Source organism: Spinacia oleracea, chromosome 6 (assembly GCF_020520425.1).
Source record: "Spinacia oleracea cultivar Varoflay chromosome 6, BTI_SOV_V1, whole genome shotgun sequence".
NCBI classification, from domain to species: Eukaryota; Viridiplantae; Streptophyta; class Magnoliopsida; order Caryophyllales; family Amaranthaceae; genus Spinacia; species Spinacia oleracea.
In genome coordinates, this window is record NC_079492.1 from 8617681 (window position 1) to 8637726 (window position 20046).

The 20046-nt window shown below is 37.5% G+C and overlaps 1 protein-coding gene across 1 annotated transcript; it reads left to right on the forward strand.

Moving 5' to 3' along the window:
* The first annotated feature begins 15219 nt into the window (after positions 1 to 15219).
* LOC110776290 (CASP-like protein 2A1) lies at positions 15220 to 19199 on the forward strand. The gene is made up of 3 exons (XM_021980833.2): positions 15220 to 15799; positions 17819 to 17936; positions 18737 to 19199. The coding sequence occupies exons 1-3, from the start codon at positions 15588 to 15590 to the stop codon at positions 19013 to 19015; spliced, it is 609 nt and encodes a 202-aa protein (XP_021836525.1). The 5' UTR covers positions 15220 to 15587; the 3' UTR covers positions 19016 to 19199.
* Positions 19200 to 20046: the final 847 nt, after the last annotated feature.

Consider the following 20046-nt stretch of genomic DNA (forward strand, 5'->3'; position numbering starts at 1 on the left):
CCGCCTCTATCAGACCACAGTGCCTTAATCTTCTTGCCTAATTGATTCTCTACTTCACTCTAAAATTCCTTGAATTTGTCAAAGGATTCAGACTTATGCTTCATCAGGTAGACATAACCATATCTACTGAAGTCATCAGTGAAAGTGATAAAGTAGCTGAAACCACCTCTAGCATTTGTACTCATTGGTCCACATACATCTGTATGGATTAAACCCAATAGTTCATTTGCTCTTTCTCCAACTTTAGAGAAATGTTGCTTTGTCATTTTTCCAAGTAAACATGATTCGCATTTACCATAATCCTCTAAGTCAAATGGTTCTAGAATTCCTTCCTTTTGAAGTCTTTCTAAGCGTTTCAAGTTTATATGGCCTAATCGACAATGCCACAGATAGGTGAGATCTGAATTTTCCTTTTTGGCCTTTTTGGTATTTATGTTATATACTTGTTTGTCGTGATCTAATAAATAAAGTCCATTGAATAATCTAGCAGATCCATAAAACATCTCTTTAAAATAAAACGAACAACTATTGTCTTTTATTAAAAAGGAAAATCCCTTAGCATCTAAGCAAGAAACTGAAATGATGTTTTTAGTAAGACTTGGAACATGGAAACATTCTTCTAGTTCCAAAACTAGCCCGGAGGGCAACGACAAATAGTATGTTCCTACAGCTAATGCAGCAATCCGTGCTCCATTTCCCACTCGTAGGTCGACTTCACCCTTGCTTAAGCTATAATTAAAACTAATTACAACTATTTGATTGTACGCAGACCATATTTGAATTGAAAAACAATTTTGGTACTTTAGACCAATTACATTCAAATTAATGGTACGCAGACCATATTTTCTATCCTATTTGGGCCATACTAGTCACTTCATAACCTGCAAAACAGTACATATACAATATATACCATTCACCCATTCATTATCATGAATGGCCCACATAGCTGGTTAGTAAAACACATTATGCATCACGTAAACATTTGCAGCAATTAATCAAGGGCACCAATAATCTACCAATTATTCAGTCCTTATTAATTCTAATCAAGTTGTTTTAACCTTAAGGATTTGTAGACCTAATCAAGAGTTTATGACTAAAAAGGGCTCCCACTCAAACCAATAAATTCATATGCTTTACTAATTTTAAACATAAAAATGTATTTCTAGTCTAACCGGAAACATACAAATTTAATTAAAATTTAAAGCTCATATAAATTTATAATTGAATCCAAAAAGTTTAATTTAATTTCAGTCGTATTTAAATTAATTCATGATTTTAATTTTAGTAAAATAATTAGAATAAATAAAATTTATTATAATTACAATATTCAAAATTAAAATCCAAGAAAATAATTTAAATTATTAATTTTAAAATGAATTAAAATTACGTAAACTGAAAATTTCAAATTAAAATTTCAAAACGATCTAATCGCAATGCAACAACCCCACACAACGTATGCCCATGGGCCACACGCACACAGCCATCGCTGGCCATGTGCGCGCAGCCCATGCGCTGCGTCGCATCGCTGCTGCTATCCTTCGCAAGGCACCACGCAAGCTGGTGCTCGCTGCGCGCGCGCCAGCGCTCGATGCACGCGAGCCATCGCTCGCTGCGTTCGCTCGCCTGCGCTCGGTTCATGCGAGCCAGCGCTCGCTGTGCGCGCTCGCCAGCGCTCGCTGTGCACGCTCGCCAGCGCTTGCTGCGCGCGCTTGCCAGCGCTTGATCCTGCGAGCCATTGCTCGCTGCGCGAGGCATCGACGCTGGGCGTAGCACTCGTGGCACGCGAGCTTGCGCTCGCTGCACGCGAGGCTTCGCACACTTGCGCGAGGCAGTGCGCGTTGTGGCGCAGCTCGATTGCTGCCCACACGCGACTGCTGTGCCTGCTTTCGCCCTTGCCCATTCGTCCATTGCTCACAGCCCACGACACAAGGCAGGGCTGCTGCCTTGTGCTCGTGCACCATGGCCTTGCTCATTGCATTCGTGCCGCATGGGCGACGAGCTCCCTTTCTCGTCGTCATATGCCCGCACTATACAACACCCCTTAAGGGTAACACGTAGCGTCCATTGCTTTGTGCGTGCAAGTTATATGAGCGAATCGCATAAAATTTAAAAATTTATATTTAAAATTAATGACAAATTAATAAATAATATTAATTTCATAATTTTAGGGCGAAAAATCGAAAATTTATTATTCAATTGTTTTCCGATTAACATGGATTAAAGTCTAGGTCATAAAAAAATTTAAAATTTATCATAAATTTACAATTTTTATGGTGGTTTTTAATCATAGGTATCTAATTAAATTATAATTAATTATGAAAATCAAATTAATTCTAAATTATTCTAATTTTCAACAAATTAATCATAATTACAAATTAGATTGCATAATTAACAAGGCTAGGCATTCAAACTTGTTAAACATATACAGTAGGTCAATCAAAAATTCAAGATTTATCAACAAGAATCGCAAATATTTAATTTAACATCTTAAATTTACGAAATTTTGCATTCGAAAAACTAAAACCTCCGAAAAGTCATAGTTAGCCTTCGAATTTGAGAATTCTGGGTTCGGCAGAAAATTACTATTTTTGTCAAAATTTTAGAATGCCTTTTACATGCGGAATTGACACAAAAATCACTCGATTTGGATGAGTAACGAAGAAACTGCCGAAAAACTGCGTACGGATAATTAAATAAACGCAATTTGCAATTAATTAACAATCACGAAAATTAATCACCCCTTTTAATTCTTGCAAATTTGTAATATTTAACCATATTCATGCAATTTAGATTATGAAAATAATAAGAGGCTCGTGATACCACTGTTAGGTTATGATACATATGACAATTCATAAATCATGCGGAAAAACCATAAAGCCAGGAAAACATATTATTTACACATAATCATTTAGCATAGTTTAGATGCATACTCTTTGTTGCGTGCCTTCCCTAGCTGCGCCTGAACCTAACAAGAACAAGTCTTTAGGACTCCAAGTGTCGTCCATCCGTAGATAGTCCACAGCACGTCCGGATCCGCCTTAAGATTGACCAACTAGAATCGCCCTTAAGGTACTATTATTTTCGGCACTTTATAGGCAAATGTGTGACTGAATTTTTCTCTCAAAAACTCACTTTGAATACTTGAATGCTCGATGTAAATATGTGACCCTAGGCACTTATTTATAGAGTTTATGGAAAGGAATTATAATCCTATTAGAATACAAATCTATTTAATTATAATCCTACTAGGACTCTAATTAAACAAACTTTATCTATTAGGATTAGATTTAATCATATTACGAATCCCGGTAGCCTTAGGATTCCGAGTAACACACACGAGTGGCGCACAAGCACCGCACGCCCGCACGCAGGCCTTGCGGCCCACGCCGAGCGCACAGCGCAATGCCCACTATCGCAGCCTTGTCCGCGCGCGCGCCCAAGCTTCGGCTGGGCCTGGCTTTTGCGCTGGGCCTGGTCGTATGCTTGGCGTGTGGTTGTTGCGCTTTGGCTTGCTGGACGATGGCCCGGCTTCGTGCTGGGCCTTCGTCTGGCAGGCCTCGTCCGATGCTAATTCGTACGATACGCTTCCGATTAAATTCCCGGTTCCGGAATTCATTTCCGATACGAACAATATTTAATATTTCCGATTACGGAATTAATTTTCGTTTCGAACAAACATTTAATATTTCCGTTTCCTGAACTATTTTCCGATTCCGATAATATTTCCGATTCTGACAATATTTCCGTTTCTGGCAATATTTCCGATTCCAGCAATATTTCCATTTCCGATAATATTTTCCGATACGTATCATGTTTCCGTTTCCGGCAACATCTACGACTTGGATAATATTTTATATTTCCGATACGATCAATATTTCCGTTTCCGGCAATATCATCGTTTCCGGAGTATTCATTTCTTGCCAGTGACGATCTCAGCTCCCACTGAAACCAAGATCCGTCGATTCCGAATATCCATAGATGGAGTATTTAATGCCATTAAATACTTGATCCGTTTACGTACTATTTGTGTGACCCTACGGGTTCAGTCAAGAGTAAGCTGTGGATTAATATCATTAATTCCACTTGAACTGAAGCGGCCTCTAACTAGCCATTCAGCTCACTTGATCTCACTGAATTATTATCTTGTTAATTAATACTGAACCGCATTTATTAGACTTAACATTGAATGCATACTTGGACCAAGGGCATTACTTCCTTCACACAGCACGTCCGGATCCGCCTTAAGCTTGACCAACTAGAAACGCCCTTAAGGTTACTAGGAATTTCGGCTATTTGGGTTGCAAGTGTTTGGATGATTTTGCTTAAAAACCTTACCTTTGAATACTTCAATTGTGTCTATAAATTGTGACCCTAGGCACCTATTTATAGAGATATGAAAAAGGAATTATAATCCTACTAGGATATGGATTTATTAGTTAGAATCCTACTAGAACTCTAAATAATAAATTTAATCTTTTAGGATTAGGATTTAATAAATGCACGAATTCCAATAGGATTGGGATTCGTTACGAACACGAGTGTCGCACGACTACGAGCATCGCACCACCCGCGAAGGCATTGCGGCCCACACGAGCAGTCGCTGCTCGCAGCCCACGAGCACGCTCAGCGCGCGCGCCAACTGCCTTGTTGGGCCTGCCCTTGCGCTGGGCCTGGCGAGGCTGTGGCCTTCGTGTTGGGCGCTTGGCTTGCTGGGCGTGGGCCTGGCTTTGTGCTGGGCCTTCGTCTAGCAAGCCTCGTCCGATGCTAATTCGTACGATGCGCTTCAGATTAAATTCCCGATTTCGGAATTCATTTCCAATACGAACAATATTTAATATTTCCGATTCCGGAATTAATTTCCGTTTCGAACAAATATTTAATATTTCCGTTTCCGGAATTATTTTCCGATTCCGATAATATTTCCGATTCTGACAATATTTCCGTTTCCGGCAATATTTCCATTTCCGATAATATTTTCCGATACGTACCATGTTTCCGTTTCCGGCAACATCTACGACTTGGATAATATTTATATTTCCGATACGATCCATATTTCCGTTTCCGGCAATATCATCGTTTTCGGAGCATTCATTTCTTGCTTGTGACGATCTCAGCTCCCACTGAAACCAAGATCCTTCGATTCCGAATATCCATAGATGAAGTATTTAATGCCATTAAATACTTGATCCGTTTGCGTACTATTTGTGTGACCCTACGGGTTCAGTCAAGAGTAAGCTGTGGATTAATATAATTAATTCCACTTGAACTGAAGCGGCCTCTAGCTAGGCATTCAGCTCACTTGATCTCACTGAATTATTAACTTGTCAATTAATACTGAACCGCATTTATTAGACTTAATATTATATGCATACTTTGACCAAGGGCACTATTTCCTTCAAAAATTGTCCAAGGCTTTGAAATGTTTCGTTATTTAGGATCTATTATCCAAAAGAATGGGGAATTGGATGGCGATGTGGATCATAGAACCGAAGTAGGTTGGTTGAAGTGGAAAAGTGTCACGGGGTTCCTATGTGATCCAAGCATGCCCCAAACATTGAAGGGGAAATTTTACCGCATGGCTATTCGACCGGCGTTTTTATACGGCAGAGAATGCTGGGCAGTGAAACACTGTTACGTGCATATATAAGATGAATATGGCGGAGATGCGCATGTTACGTTGGATGTGTGGGCAAACAAGAAAGGATCGTATGAGGAATGAGATTATTAGGAAGAAAGTAGGGGTTGCACCGATTGAGCTCAAGATGATGGAAAATCGTTTAAGTTGGTTTGGACATTTAAGTAGAAGATCAAGTGATGCCCCAGTTATGAGGCTAGAAGAGTGACAAAGTGATAAAATTATAATGGGTAGGGGAAGACCTAAGAAAACTTGGAGGAAGGTGATTGAGCATGATATAAGCCTTCTTGGAATTGAGGAAAATATGGCGTTGGATATGACAGAGTGGAGGGAAAGAATATACATTGATGACTTCATTTTACTTATACAACTTCTATTTTGACTTTTTGTTTACAAGCTATCTTGAAATGTGTTGGTCGTAATGCAAAGATACTATGTTGATGAAGATCAGTTAATGTCACAGCCAAGGTGTGGCTTGTCTGTTGAGCCGCGGGGAGGCCGTGGGATTAACTGTTGTGAAGAAAGAAATTAAACCCAGTAATTCGTGTCTCCTCAAATTGTACAAAGTCAGAGTTTGTAAATTACAAGACTCTTACCTCACTTTCTTTTGTCCTCTTCTAATTCTTTATTAAAGGAATTAGGATAAGAATTCCACATCTTTTCTTAATTAAAAGTCAGTAATTGGCAATTTGACGGGTGTATGTGTGCTCGACAATTCCGTCTAAACATATACACAATACACGAGATTACCCAAAACACAAAAATACCAAAACACAAACCCTAAACTCTATTAGAGATTTGAGCAGTTCTTGAGCAGTTTCACCTTCTGAGTTGGGGTGCACGAATTTAGAGGAGGATTGTGTTAACCTTGGGGGGCGTTCGTCACTTGAGATCCTGTACCGGTAGTGGCGAAATTCGCTTCTAAGTCAGTGGCCTTCATACCACGGCACAATCATTGTAATCCGGAGATTATCAATCAAGTAAAGTTATTAAATTTCTCTTATTTATTTGATTTCAATAGCCTTATTTCTTACAATTTAGAAGCGAATTTTTACTATTGAAATCATGTCTGGATTACCGCAATCTCGTTTGATGTTGGATCTGTCAAAATTGGAACCACTCGATGGGACTAATTATAAGAGGTGGTCTCAAAAATTGCTGATTTATTTTGAACAAGCTGATATTGATTATGTGTTGTTCAATGATCGTCCTATCCCTACAACCTCAATTGAAAAAACTATTACTGTTCTTGATAGACCTGTTCAAACTGGAAAATCAACTAGTAGTACAACTGCTGCTACGAGTAATGAGGAGTATGTTAAAAAGTATGACAAAGACAATAAGGTTGTTAGGGCCCACATGGTGTATCACATGGCTATCCCAATTTTTGATCTTTGTATTAAAGAAAAATCGGCTAAGGTAATTTGGGAATCTCTTGAGAAGAAGTATGGTGCAGATGATGTTGGGGAGAAGAACTATGTTACTGGAAATTGGCTTAATTTTAAGATGGTTGATACTAAGCCTGTCATGGAGCAAGTCCATGAATATGAGACCTTAGTTGCTGAAGTTCTTGCTGAAGGCATGAAGATGTACAAAATCCTTCAGGCTAATGTATTGATTGAGAAATTGCCTGATTCTTGGTCTGACTACAGGAACCGTCTGAAACATAAGAAAAGGGATCTGACTCTTGTTGAGCTAGTGAGTCATATGAAGGTTGAAGAAGCAAACCGGCTCAAAGATACTCCATTGAAACCCAAGAATGAACTTGCTGTGAGAGCTAATCTTGTTGAAACTAATGTTAATTCTGATAAGAATGCAGGTCATGGAAACTTGAATAGGGGACAAAGTTCAGGAAACGCTAAGAAACGCAAGTTTGTGCAGAAAGGGAGAATTGAGAAGAAGTTCACAGGTGTGTGCTATGGATGTGGAAAGGAGGGTCATTACAAGTACCAGTGTTGGAACAAGAAGAGTAACAACAGGGCTAAACCAAAGAGTGAGGCTCATATTGCAGAGACAGATGATGTGATAGCTGCTGTGATTTCTGAGGTGAACCTGGTGGAAAACATAACTGAGTGGATTGTTGACACAGGGGCTTCGAGACATTTTTGTGCCAACAAAGACATGTTCGTGGAATTTGAGAAAGCTGAAGAGGGCGAACAAGTCTACATGGGAAATTCAAGCAGCTCTGAGGTACTTGGCAAGGGCAAGGTGCTTCTCAAGCTCACTTCTGGCAAAACACTAGCTTTACACAATGTACTGTATGTACCATCCCTTCGTAGGAATTTAATTTCTGGTGCTTTGCTAAACAAAGTAGGTGTTAAGTTAGTCTTTGAAGCTAATAAGCTTGTTCTGACTCGCAATGGCGAATATGTAGGAAAGGGATACCTGAATGGGGGCTTATTTGTTCTTTACTTTGTATTTGATTCTACCATGAATAAGAATTCTTCTTCTGCTTATATTGTTGAGTCCATTGATCTGTGGCATAGTAGACTGGGACATGTGGGGGTGAGCAAATTGAAACGTATGAAGAGCTTAAATTTGCTCCCGAATATGACAATTGATGGACACAATAAATGTGGTGTATGCGTTGAGTCAAAGTTTGTGAAGAAACCATACAAACCAGTCACAAAGAGGGAAACAACATTGTTAGAGTTAATTCACACTGATTTGGCAGATTTCACGAACTTGGAAAGTAGGGGTGGAAAACGCTACTATATTACTTTCATTGATGATTTTTCAAGGTATAGCAAGGTCTACCTTTTAAGGTCTAAGGATGAAGCAGAATCCAAGTTCTTGGTGTATAAAGCAGAGGTAGAAAATCAGTTAGAACGAAAAATCAAAAGGGTACGGTCTGACAGAGGTGGAGAATATGGGTCTACATTTCTAAAGGAAGTGTGCGAAAAGGAAGGCATTATTCATGAGGTGACAGCTCCATACACCCCACAGCAGAATGGCATAGCAGAAAGAAAGAATCGAACGTTGAAAGAAATGATGAATGCAATGCTTTTGAGTTCAGGTCTTCCTGATAACTTGTGGGGGGAAGCAGTGCTATCTTCAGACTTTGTATTGAACAGGGTCACTAAAAAGCTGGACAAGACTCCGTATGAGTATTGGAAGGGTTATGCTCCTAACCTAAGCTACTTGAAGGTGTGGGGGTGTTTGGCAAAAGTAGGTTATCCATATTTCAAACGGCCTACTGTAGGATCGAGAACATTTGATACTGTGTTGGTAGGCTATGGGAAGAACAGTGCAGCATACAAGTTCATGAGACTTGATGATCACTCTATATGCGAGGCTCGTGATGCTGAGTTCTTCGAGCAGGTATTTCCTTTGAAAGATAACATTGCTGCTAATGATTCTTCCTTTAATACCCCTCTTGCACGACAGTCTTCTCAGGCTGGACCTTCTGCAGAACATATTGAAACTTTTCCTATGGTTGACAATCAAATACAACCTAGGAGAAGTAAAAGGCAAAGGACAGAAACAAGTTTTGGACCTGACTTTCTCACAGCGTTCCTCGCGAAGATGGAAAGTATGGATGGTTTGGATGAAATAATGGTGTGTCTACAGGTAGTAGATGATGACCCCAAAACCTATGAAGAAGCTATGAGGTCCGTTGATGCGAGTTTCTGGAAGGAAGCGATCAATAGTGAACTTGAATCTATCTTGACAAATCAAACCTGGGAGTTGGTGGAGCTCCCGAAAGGGAGTAGGGCCATAGGATGCAAGTGGATTTTCAATAGGAAAAAGAAGATTGATGGTTCAGTTGAAAGGTTCAAGGCCAGGCTTGTGATTCGAGGATTCTCTCAGAAGTTTGGTGTTGATTATTTCTATACTTACTCTTCTGTGACTAAGATAGCTACTATTCGTATCTTATTTGCGTTAGCATCTGCGTTTAATTTGATTGTTCATCAGATGGATGTTAAAACAGCTGTCCTAAATGGAGATCTGTAGGAGGAAATCTACATGGAGCAACCCCCTGGCTTTGTAGTTCCTGGGATGGAGAATAAGGTATGTAGACTGAAAAAATCGTTATATGGTTTGAAGCAGGCACCGAAGCAATGGTATGAAAAATTTCATAACACTATTCTTAGTTTTGGCTTTGTGGTGAAGGGCAGTGACGCGTGTGTCTACACAAAGATGTTTGGTACTGAATGTGTGATTATATGCTTATATGTTGATGATATGCTCTTATTCAGTGCTAGTATGGATGCCATAAATGAAACTAAGAACTTCTTGTCCTCCAAATTTGAGATGAAAGACTTGGGTGAGGTTGATGTGATACTTGGTGTGAGAGTCACTAAAATCGACAAGGGCTACATGTTGTCTCAAACCCATTATGTGGAGAAGATCTTGAAGAAGTTTGATTGCTTTGATGTGGTAACCGTGAGGACGCCTTGTGATCCGAACAAACATCTGTTCAAGAATAATGGAACGAGTGTTTCTCAGGAGGAATATGCCAAGGTAATCGGTAGTCTTATGTTTCTGATGAATTGCACTAGACCTGACATTGCTTTTGCTGTAAGTAGACTCAGTCGTTATACCCATAATCCAAGCGGCGAGCACTGGAGTGCTCTTAAACATCTGTTGAGATACCTTAGAGGCACCATGGAATGGGGTTTAAACTTTACAGGTTTTCCATTGGTTCTCGAAGGATACTGTGATGCGAACTGGGTGACAGACAGTGATGAGGTGAGCTCAACAAGTGGGTATGTTTTTACCCTGTGCGGAAGTGCAATTTCATGGAAGTCATCTAAACAAACGTGCATAGCTCGGTCTACCATGGAGTCGGAGTTCATTGCTTTAGATCTTGCGACGCAGGAGGCCGATTGGTTGAGAAACTTTTTAGCAGACATTCCATTATGGGGTAAGGCAACTCCTTCTGTACCTATTCATTGTGATTCACAAGCAGCCATAGATGTTGCAAAGAATAGTGTGTATAATGGCAAGAAGAGACACATTCGTGTCAGACATGAGTCTGTAAGACAATTTATTGTGAATGGTGCAATTTCTCTGAAATATGTGAGAACATAGAAGAACCTGGCGGATCCTTTTACAAAGGGGTTGGACAGAAGGAAGGTACTTGATTCATCAAGAGGTATGGGTTGGAGAGATACTAAACCCGTGTGGTGAGCCATCCCAAAAAGGATGATGTATGTGAGTTAAAAGCTCTGGATGTATCTAGCCTCATAGACCGAGGTCACTTGTCTAAGTGATGTCATGAGATGCTTTGTAGATACGGTACTTCTTTGCTTAGCCTCATAGACCGGGACCATTCGAGTTAATGGTGTCGTGAGAAGATCTATATAACTAGCCTCACAGACATAGGCCACTCGAGCTAGTGGTGTCGTGAGATGACCGGTGAGTTTTATAGATGGAAGGTTGAACTTAAATGTTCTTAATGTTCGCGGAACACCTACGGTGAATGTGAAGGGATGGCCTCCTTCTATGAGTGATGGGATATCTCTCTAGAGCGTTCCCTAAGAGTCCCAAGATGAGCGGCTGTGTTATCGAGGAATTGCTCAAGCTCTTAAGGTAAAGTGCGTGTTGTCGGGCTACTTTAATAATCTAGGAGTTCAATCATTTGGACACTCTCTAGACCGTTAAACACCCCACTCCACTATGTGTTAGTTCAAACCTTTGGATACTAACATTTAAGTACTAAGCCTATTATTTACTGCTCAGTTCTCTAAGTCTCGTACTATTTTGCATTAGTGGGGGAATGTTGGTCGTAATGCAAAGATACTATGTTGATGAAGATCAGTTAATATCACAGCCAAGGTGTGGCTTGTCTGTTGAGCCGCGGGGAGGCCGTGGGATTAACTGTTGTGAAGGAAGAAATTAAACCCAATAATTCGTGTCTCCTCAAATTGTACAAAGTCAGAGTTTGTAAATTACAGGACTCTTACCTCACTTTCTTTTGTCCTCTTCTAATTCTTTATTAAAGGAATTAGGATAAGAATTCCACATCTTTTCTTAATTAAAAGTCAGTAATTGGCAATTTGACGGGTGTATGTGTGCTCGACACTTCCGTCTAAACATATACACAATACACGAGATTACCCAAAACACAAAAATACCAAAACATAAACCCTAAACTCTATTAGAGATTTGAGCAGTTCTTGAGCAGTTTCACCTTCTGAGTTCGGGTGCACGAATTTAGAGGAGGATTGTGTTAACCTTGGGGGGCGTTCGTCACTTGAGAGCCTGTACCGGTAGTGGCGAAATTCGCTTCTAAGTCAGTGGCCTTCATACCACGGCACAATCATTGTAATCCGGAGATTATCAATCAAGTAAAGTTATTAAATTTCTCTTATTTATTTGATTTCAATAGCCTTATTTCTTACAAAATGTACGTATTTTACTTATTTATTTATTTTAAACGTTATTTTTATTATCCCTTATAATATTTGTTGTTGTTGTTGTTGTTGTTGTTGTTGTTTTTGTTGTTGTTGTTGTTGTTGTTGTTATCTTTTACTAAGCATTTACTTATTTTCTAATCTCTTATTATCTTTTATTGGGTCTTTATTTATCTATTTTTATTTTAATAAATCTAAAATAATATTAGTTATATATATGATGACGTGGAAATCCTACTTGACGCTCCGAATACTCTCAAAAAAACTCTCATTTGCATCTTCCAAAGAATATGGAGTTTTTTTTAACTTTGAATCTCCAAAATCAACCCCCATGCCACAAAAGAAGCTGTGGGAGGACATACATAAATGATTATTAAAATCAAGTAAAACGAATTATATTGAAATGAACAAATGAAACAAAAAAAACACACTACAAGAATTTGTATTTTTAACGACAACCTAATTACGACGGGTCAAAAATGCCGTCGTAAAAGGGTTTTGCGACGGGGCTAACAACCAAACAATGACGGGAATAACCGTCGCAAATGTCTTTTACGATGGGTTTACGACGAATTTACGACGGGATTTCTATTAACGACGGCCCCCTTTTATGACGGGTTCGCAACAGGAAATCCCGTCGTTAATCAACGATTATTGGCCTTTTGCGACGGGATTTCCCGTCGTTAATAGTACAATTTCTTGTAGTGACAGTAGACTATAAAATCAATCTTTTCTTAATTTCATCAACACATTGGATATATAGCTCAAAGAAGATTGATAGAAAAAATAAGCAAAGGAATATCGTCATAACATTAAACCATTACAGAAAAAAGTTCAAAGATCATCTTAATTCTTACTGTAATAGTCAAACCATAACAGAACTCAAAGAATGAACTAAATTATGCTCCATCTGTCCGACTTCAAATGTATCACGTTCACATCCCATTAGGTAATGATATTTAACAGCTTAAGACAATCTTTAAGGAAGACTGTATTTGGCAAATTGTGAAAAGCTGGAGTACAGAACCAAACTAAATTACTAATCATTTATATTTGGCACCTCCAATTAGAAAATAAGATATGCATTATACCCAACGAACGTTGCAAATGGTGCATAAATGCTTAGATAACATAAAGAAAGAACGAAAATGATACATGCAACCTGTGGCGGCTCCAGTATGGGTTCAGTGGGTTCAACTGAACCCATACTGGAAAAAAAAAAAACATTAACTAGTTTCTGAAACTAGGAAATAGTTTATGTGTATTTTAGCGCTAATATTAGGCAAAGAATTAATTCTAAATCACTGGTTAGAGTAGCAAACTCACAGGGAATGGACGCAACGTCCATTCCAGCGAGATGGACTTTTTGATTTATTTTTCTTCCTTTCTTGTTTACTTTGTTTCTCACCCCTTTAGCAATAGTTTTAAACTTTTACAAATACATATTTTTATACATTCCTATTACTATACTTCTTTCAAACTTTGAAAAGTATCTAATGCTCTAGAAAAAATGGCTTTTGTTTTATTCATTTTCTTTGATTTTTTTTTTTAAAATTATTTATCTTATGTACTACGTTACGTATAAAACCTGTTATTTGCACACAAAAAATCAATAAAATTTGCTAATGTAAATTTTGCACCAAAATATGACATGTTTTTAAGTTTTTCGAACCCTTAACACAGATTTCCTGGCACCGCCACTGCATGCAACTTTTAGGCTGTGTCACAATGATGATATGGCATGCTTATGTGTCATAATTTAAATTGAAAACTAAAATATATTTAACTTATATAATATATTATACATGTTTCAAAAAAGGTAGGAAAATCTTAATATTCTAATTTGTCTCCTTCTTTATATCGACTACCTTATTTTCATAGTAAAAATATTGAATTGATAGTAAAAATATTCTTACGACACTTAGCCTACGTGGCGCCTATATGCAGGGGCGGAGCCAGGATTTCACGGATAGTGGGTCACCATTCTAAGCCGCTCACCATTCTAAGCCGCTCACCATACAATCATAAATCAATGTTTAAATTAAAAAAAATATATTAATACTTAAAAAAAAAATTCCAAAAGTAACAGTATTAATTATTACAACCAAGCTTCAAAATTACAATTGCTCTCTACGGCTTTTCATGTTTTGATATCTATTTATTATATCATCTATTATAATTCCTAAATCAACAAATTACTAATTCCTAAATCAACAAATTACTAATTCAACTATTTAAATATCAAAATCAACAAATTCCTAATTCCTCAACAATTCAATTCAACTCAACAATTCAACAATTCCTCAACAATTCAATTCAACAATTCAATTCCTCACAAATTCAATTCAATTCCTAATTCCTCAACAATTCAATTCAATTCGACATTTCAATTCCTCACAAATTCTCAAATATCACAATTCACAAATATCACAATTCACAAACAATATGTAATAATGTAAATATCACAAATTCACAAATTATCAACATATTACAATTTACAAATTCACAAATCACAATTCAATTATTATCAATAGTTTAAAATTTATATGTTTAATAATTAAAATTTTAATGTTTGATAATTAAATTTACACAATTATACAATTTATACCTCAACTCCTCAAATCGGCTGATCCTCCTCTTTCTCGGACCCTCGTTGCGTCGCCGCGTCAGTTCTCGGCAGCTCGGCTAGTCGGCTGCTCCTCCTCTTCCTCGGACCCTCGGTGCTCGACACTTCCTCGAATCCTCGATGCCCTCGACTGCTCGGCTGCTCGGTTCCTCTAATTCTCTTCCCCGCGAGTCCGCGACCACGGTGACTCGGTTGAGACGTTGAGTCGGTTCTGCTGCGGACCTGGTGGCTGGTGGCTGGTGGGTCGGCGGCTGCGGCCTGCGTCGAAGAGAGAGGGAGAAGGTTTTTAGGTTTTGTCTTTTGGTTTCACACTTTCTGCGTTCCAGACTTCCAGAGAGAAAGAGAGAGGGTGTTTTTGGGTTTTCAATATTTTTTTTAAATATTAGTGGGTCACGTGACCTAGGTTGCCCAAGCCTAGGTCCGCCACTGCCTATATGTACCAATTAAACTGCGACACGTAAAATTGTGACAACTAAATGTTGTCGCAACTTGCGACCTTTATCATCACCCAAGAAAGAAAACCAAAAATTGTCCAGAAACTATCAAAACTTACAACATTGGTGAATAATTTGTTGGTTCACGAATCACTAGTCTAAATTTTGAAGAAAAATAAAAATTATGTCGAATTAATTTTCCCTTGGTCCACCTAAAAATTCATGCCCCCTAAACTATTTTTCTGGTTCCCATGCTTACTTGAAAGAGCCTTCATTGAAAGTTCATTAACTACAAGCAAACAACAATACGGAAATGCGTGATATCAAACCATAATGTCAAATTTAATGCACCTCATCCACACACACACCTAACTTGCACAACATCTCGTTTTAAATACACAGCAACTAACCACTTCATGTCTACTTCAATCTCCTACCTAGCTAGCTAAAAACCAGTGTACTACAACTTGCTTGCAACATCCTCAGTTTTATTTCCCAAACTGGTCGCTAATTAAAGAAAGGGATCTTAGAGTATGGCGGAGAAGAAGCAAAAAGGAAACGTTGTGGTGTCGGAAAGGGCGGCGGTGAATGATGAAAGTGGCAGAACCACCAGCATGCGTACGGCGGAGACGCTGTTCCGGTTGTTTCCGATGGGTCTTTGTGTAACTGCTCTTATTGTCATGCTTAAGAATACTGAGACTAATGATTATGGCTCTCTTTCATACACCGATCTTGGTGCTTTCAAGTAATTACTCTCCTTCAATTAATTTCCCTTATTTTTCAATATTTACAATTGTTTGGATTTTAATGACGAAATTTGCATTATTGAAGCTCAAAATTAGTTCTATATATAAAAAAGATAGGAAGAAATTAGTACAGGCGAGCTCTCACACCTCTTTATTGTTTTGTGATTTCTCATGTTAAGAGGGCATGACATATGGTAGCACATCTCGTAGTAATGTTGGATACTCATAGATAGTACCTAGCTTTTGAGCTCGTTCAATGAACGAACAATTATATAATAGTTGTTAAATCGTTTTTTAAAATGCTAATTTTATTGAGGCTTTGGGATTTTTAGTGGGAATAGAGGAATCATATAGAGGTGAAAGTTGAAAAAAATAATATAAATTAAATGGTAGATTAATTTGAGTGTTATAGAGGGAGATAAAGCGGAAGAGATTGAATGAATATATGAATTAAATTGTGAAATGATGTTGAATGAGGAAGATGAAATGAAAGAGGCGTTGAAGTTATAACATATTTCGTATAACAAACAACAAAATTAAAAAAAAAGTAAAAAAAAAATAAAAAATGAAAGATATATAAGGGGACACGTGTCATCTAATCATCTATGATTTTTCCTTTTTAAATACTATGCATTGATGTATTGATGAATTGCTCTATTTATATGAACTCTTTTCTGCAAATTACTTCTATTTTGAACCTTGACTTGCAATAATAATCTCGACCTTTGTCTAACTTTCCCCCAAAAGCACCAAATTATTGTACCCTTTTATTAGGTCATTGAACATTTCTAACAAAAAGTAGCCTACTGATCCATGCCATGATTATCTTATTAAAGATCGCATGTTGCAATCTTTATCATTTTCGATTAAGGTATTATATGAAACTTTAAAGATTAATTAGAAGATTATAATTTGTTTAGGACATAAGTGAACTGCGCGTCGGCTATCTGTTCGGTTCTCTCTTAGGACGATCATCTAGGGTGGCAGGATCATATGAGAAACGGTGAGCCCTTCACGAACCCGTGATGGGCTGATCCCCCCTTACCCCGCTTCTTGCGGGAGCCTTTTTAAGGAATAAATGATACCCTCCGTAATTTAGAAGGTGTAACACGATGCACAGTGATTGTGGTGCACCTTAAGAACACGAATATCTAGTTAAAAGATCATTACCTTAAGTAAAATGATCATGAATATATTTATTTATTTATATTTTAAATAAAAAGTAAAATAATATATTATTTTTTTTATAACAAAAAAGTGAAATATATATCGCATGGTCATGTTCTTTTGCTTGTATGCATATGTTTTCTTAGTAAATCATATTTATTGTGCACCATTGTTCATAGTCCACAAATTTTTATACTCTCACTGGGTATGAGTAATGACTAATGAGAGGCTTTGAGTGAAATTTCGAATTTGATTATGTGATGGGTTATTATTTCGAGTTTGACGAAATTTTGCTTCTGTCAATATAGATAGATCATGATATTATGAAGTACTAGTATAATCTTAGAAGAGCTTGAATAATGACAGTAAAAAATGACCCGTTTGTTTGAATGAATATTGGTTTGAACGTTACAGTTACTTCCTCCAGCCTTTTTTAAATGATACAATTATTTAGACGCATTTGCCAATGCACGATTACAAACACCAATATCTTCAATCATGAATAAGAAAAAAATTATAAAAACTTGATATTTAAAAAGTATTTATTGAGACGAATCTAATTAGACCCTACACGACTATGTTTTTTCTTAAGTACAAATCACAAAATGAAGTTAAATGAGCTTGCATGAATAATGTCATTAACCCAATTATGTCATGTAAATAAGAACAGATAAAGTATTTTACAGTGTCACGTAAATTATAGATTCGTGATTTTCTACTAGCTTGAATATCATACATTAAGGGCCGGAATTGATATGGTTTGGCCATTATAATAACTTTGACATATTTTTAAAGGAAAAAAGAGAGAAATGGATGCTAAGTTAATTCCTAACATACATGACTAAATGCAGGTATCTAGTTCATGCAAATGGAATATGTGCGGGTTACTCTCTACTTTCTGCGGTGTTTACAGCCGTTCCTCGACCTCCCACCATCTCTCGAGCTTGGACCTTCTTCCTCCTTGACCAGGTTCGATTTTTATATAATCAATCATATTATTAATTAATGAATTATGATTGAGGATTAAACTCAATCAATGTACAACTTATTGCAACATAGTCTTGGAATTTCGATTAATTAATCTAAAAACATCTTTTCACTTATTTCATGGGTATTATAGTAGTCTGAATTGTCAAAGGACCAACTCAACCAAAAGCTTAAGCTGCTGAGTGAAGGTCTCAAGATTAGTTTTATACTCTATCACTCCCCCTCATATGAAAGCGCTTTGGGCTTGAAGTGTGAATTAAACTCAATCAATGTACAACTTATCGCAAAGTCTTGGAATTTCGATTAATAAAATATAAAAACAATCTCAAAACATCCTTTCACTTATTTCATGGGTATTATAGTAGTCTGAATTGTCAAATAACAACTAAATCAAAAGCTTAAGCTGATGATCGATTGAAGTCCCAAGATTAGTTTTATACTCTATCACTCCCATCATATGAAATCCGTGGCATGAGTGTGGATTACACTCAATCAATGTACAAGTTATTGCAAAATCTTGGAATTTCGATTAATAAAATATAAAAACAATCTCAGCTGATGATGGCATGAGATTTGAACCCGTGACATTTACGTCACGCTGGTTCCGATACCTTGTCAAAGGACCAACTCAACCAATTCAATTAAGTTCAGTTCAGTGCAGTTCGGTCAGTTTAGTTTCATTAATTCGGTCCATTATAAAGAATGGATAAATGTCACTAGTTTTGTTGTACGTACGTACGTTCTAAGTTTCTAACTACCAAAAACAATATGTATATATGCAGGTGCTGACATACGTGATCTTAGCAGCAGGAGCAGTATCAACAGAAGTAGTGTATTTAGCATACAAGGGAGACACAGCCATCACTTGGAGTGCAGCATGTGGTACTTTTGGGGCATTTTGCCACAAAGCTACTACTTCAGTTATCCTCACTTTTGGTGTCATGTTATGTTATGCTGCTCTTTCTCTCATCTCATCTTACAGGCTCTTTAGCCGATTCGATCCGCCTAGCGCTACTCACGACGCCAACAAGGCCGCCGAGATGGCAGCCTTTCATGCTTGATTATGGCAATCACACTGATCATTAGTGCTTTGTGTATCCTCTTGACAATGTAATGGACATGTATATGTATATCTTATGTTGTGTATTTGTGATAACTAGTTGTTGGACCGTCCCCTGAAAAATGTAAAATTAATTAGTAAAACAAACTACTGATTATAGGCATAATCGTTCTAAAGAAAATTAATACTCGTGTCTTCTAATGCATAGACATGCATACATCATACTTCGTATATGATAAACGACTATCTATTGAAAGTATAAAACATATTGCAGCCAATTTTGAGCATTGAATAGCTTTACAAAATATGCTAGGAGTCTTTGGTAGGAACACGTACGCATCATTGTGATTCCTCATGTTGCTTTAAAATACCCCTAGCTCATCACTTACAAATACATTACACAACATTCTAACTGATGCACCTTATAACTAGGTTTAGGTAGCAAAAGGCATAAACTAGCAACAACCAATGTATGGGGAATACAAGTGCTAGTAACATTGGGAATACAAGTGCTAGTAATAAGAACTATTCTGTGTCAAAGTGTTCTCATGATATACTCAACTCATGGGAATTTCTGGAAACTACTTGTCATTTCAATGCAAAGAAGCTAGAAAGAAAAACAAACAAAAAGAGAAAAAAAAAGTCTGTAAATTCCTCCTTTCTTGTGATTATCGCAATGATGCATGCGCAAAAGTATGTTTCTCACAGCAATTCATGGTCCAGCAGTTTTACAGAAGCTTAGAACCTTCGATAAATACCAGGAAGAACACAAGAACCAATGGCCTTTTCTATTTCGTCAGTAAATTGAGAAAAGAGATTAAATAAATTTGAGCAATGCCTTCTATCTCATTCGTAATTAGACGTATACCTTGATGCAGACTACAAAGCAACTCTAGAATAATGCTACTCAAGCAGAAACTATAGACAGAACTCGATCAGACATTTGAGAATCAACACTGTTGAGAATAGTGGCCTAAATGAGCCACTAATGAAGCCCAACCCAGCCTAGAGTAGTAGTTGTTAGCCCATTCT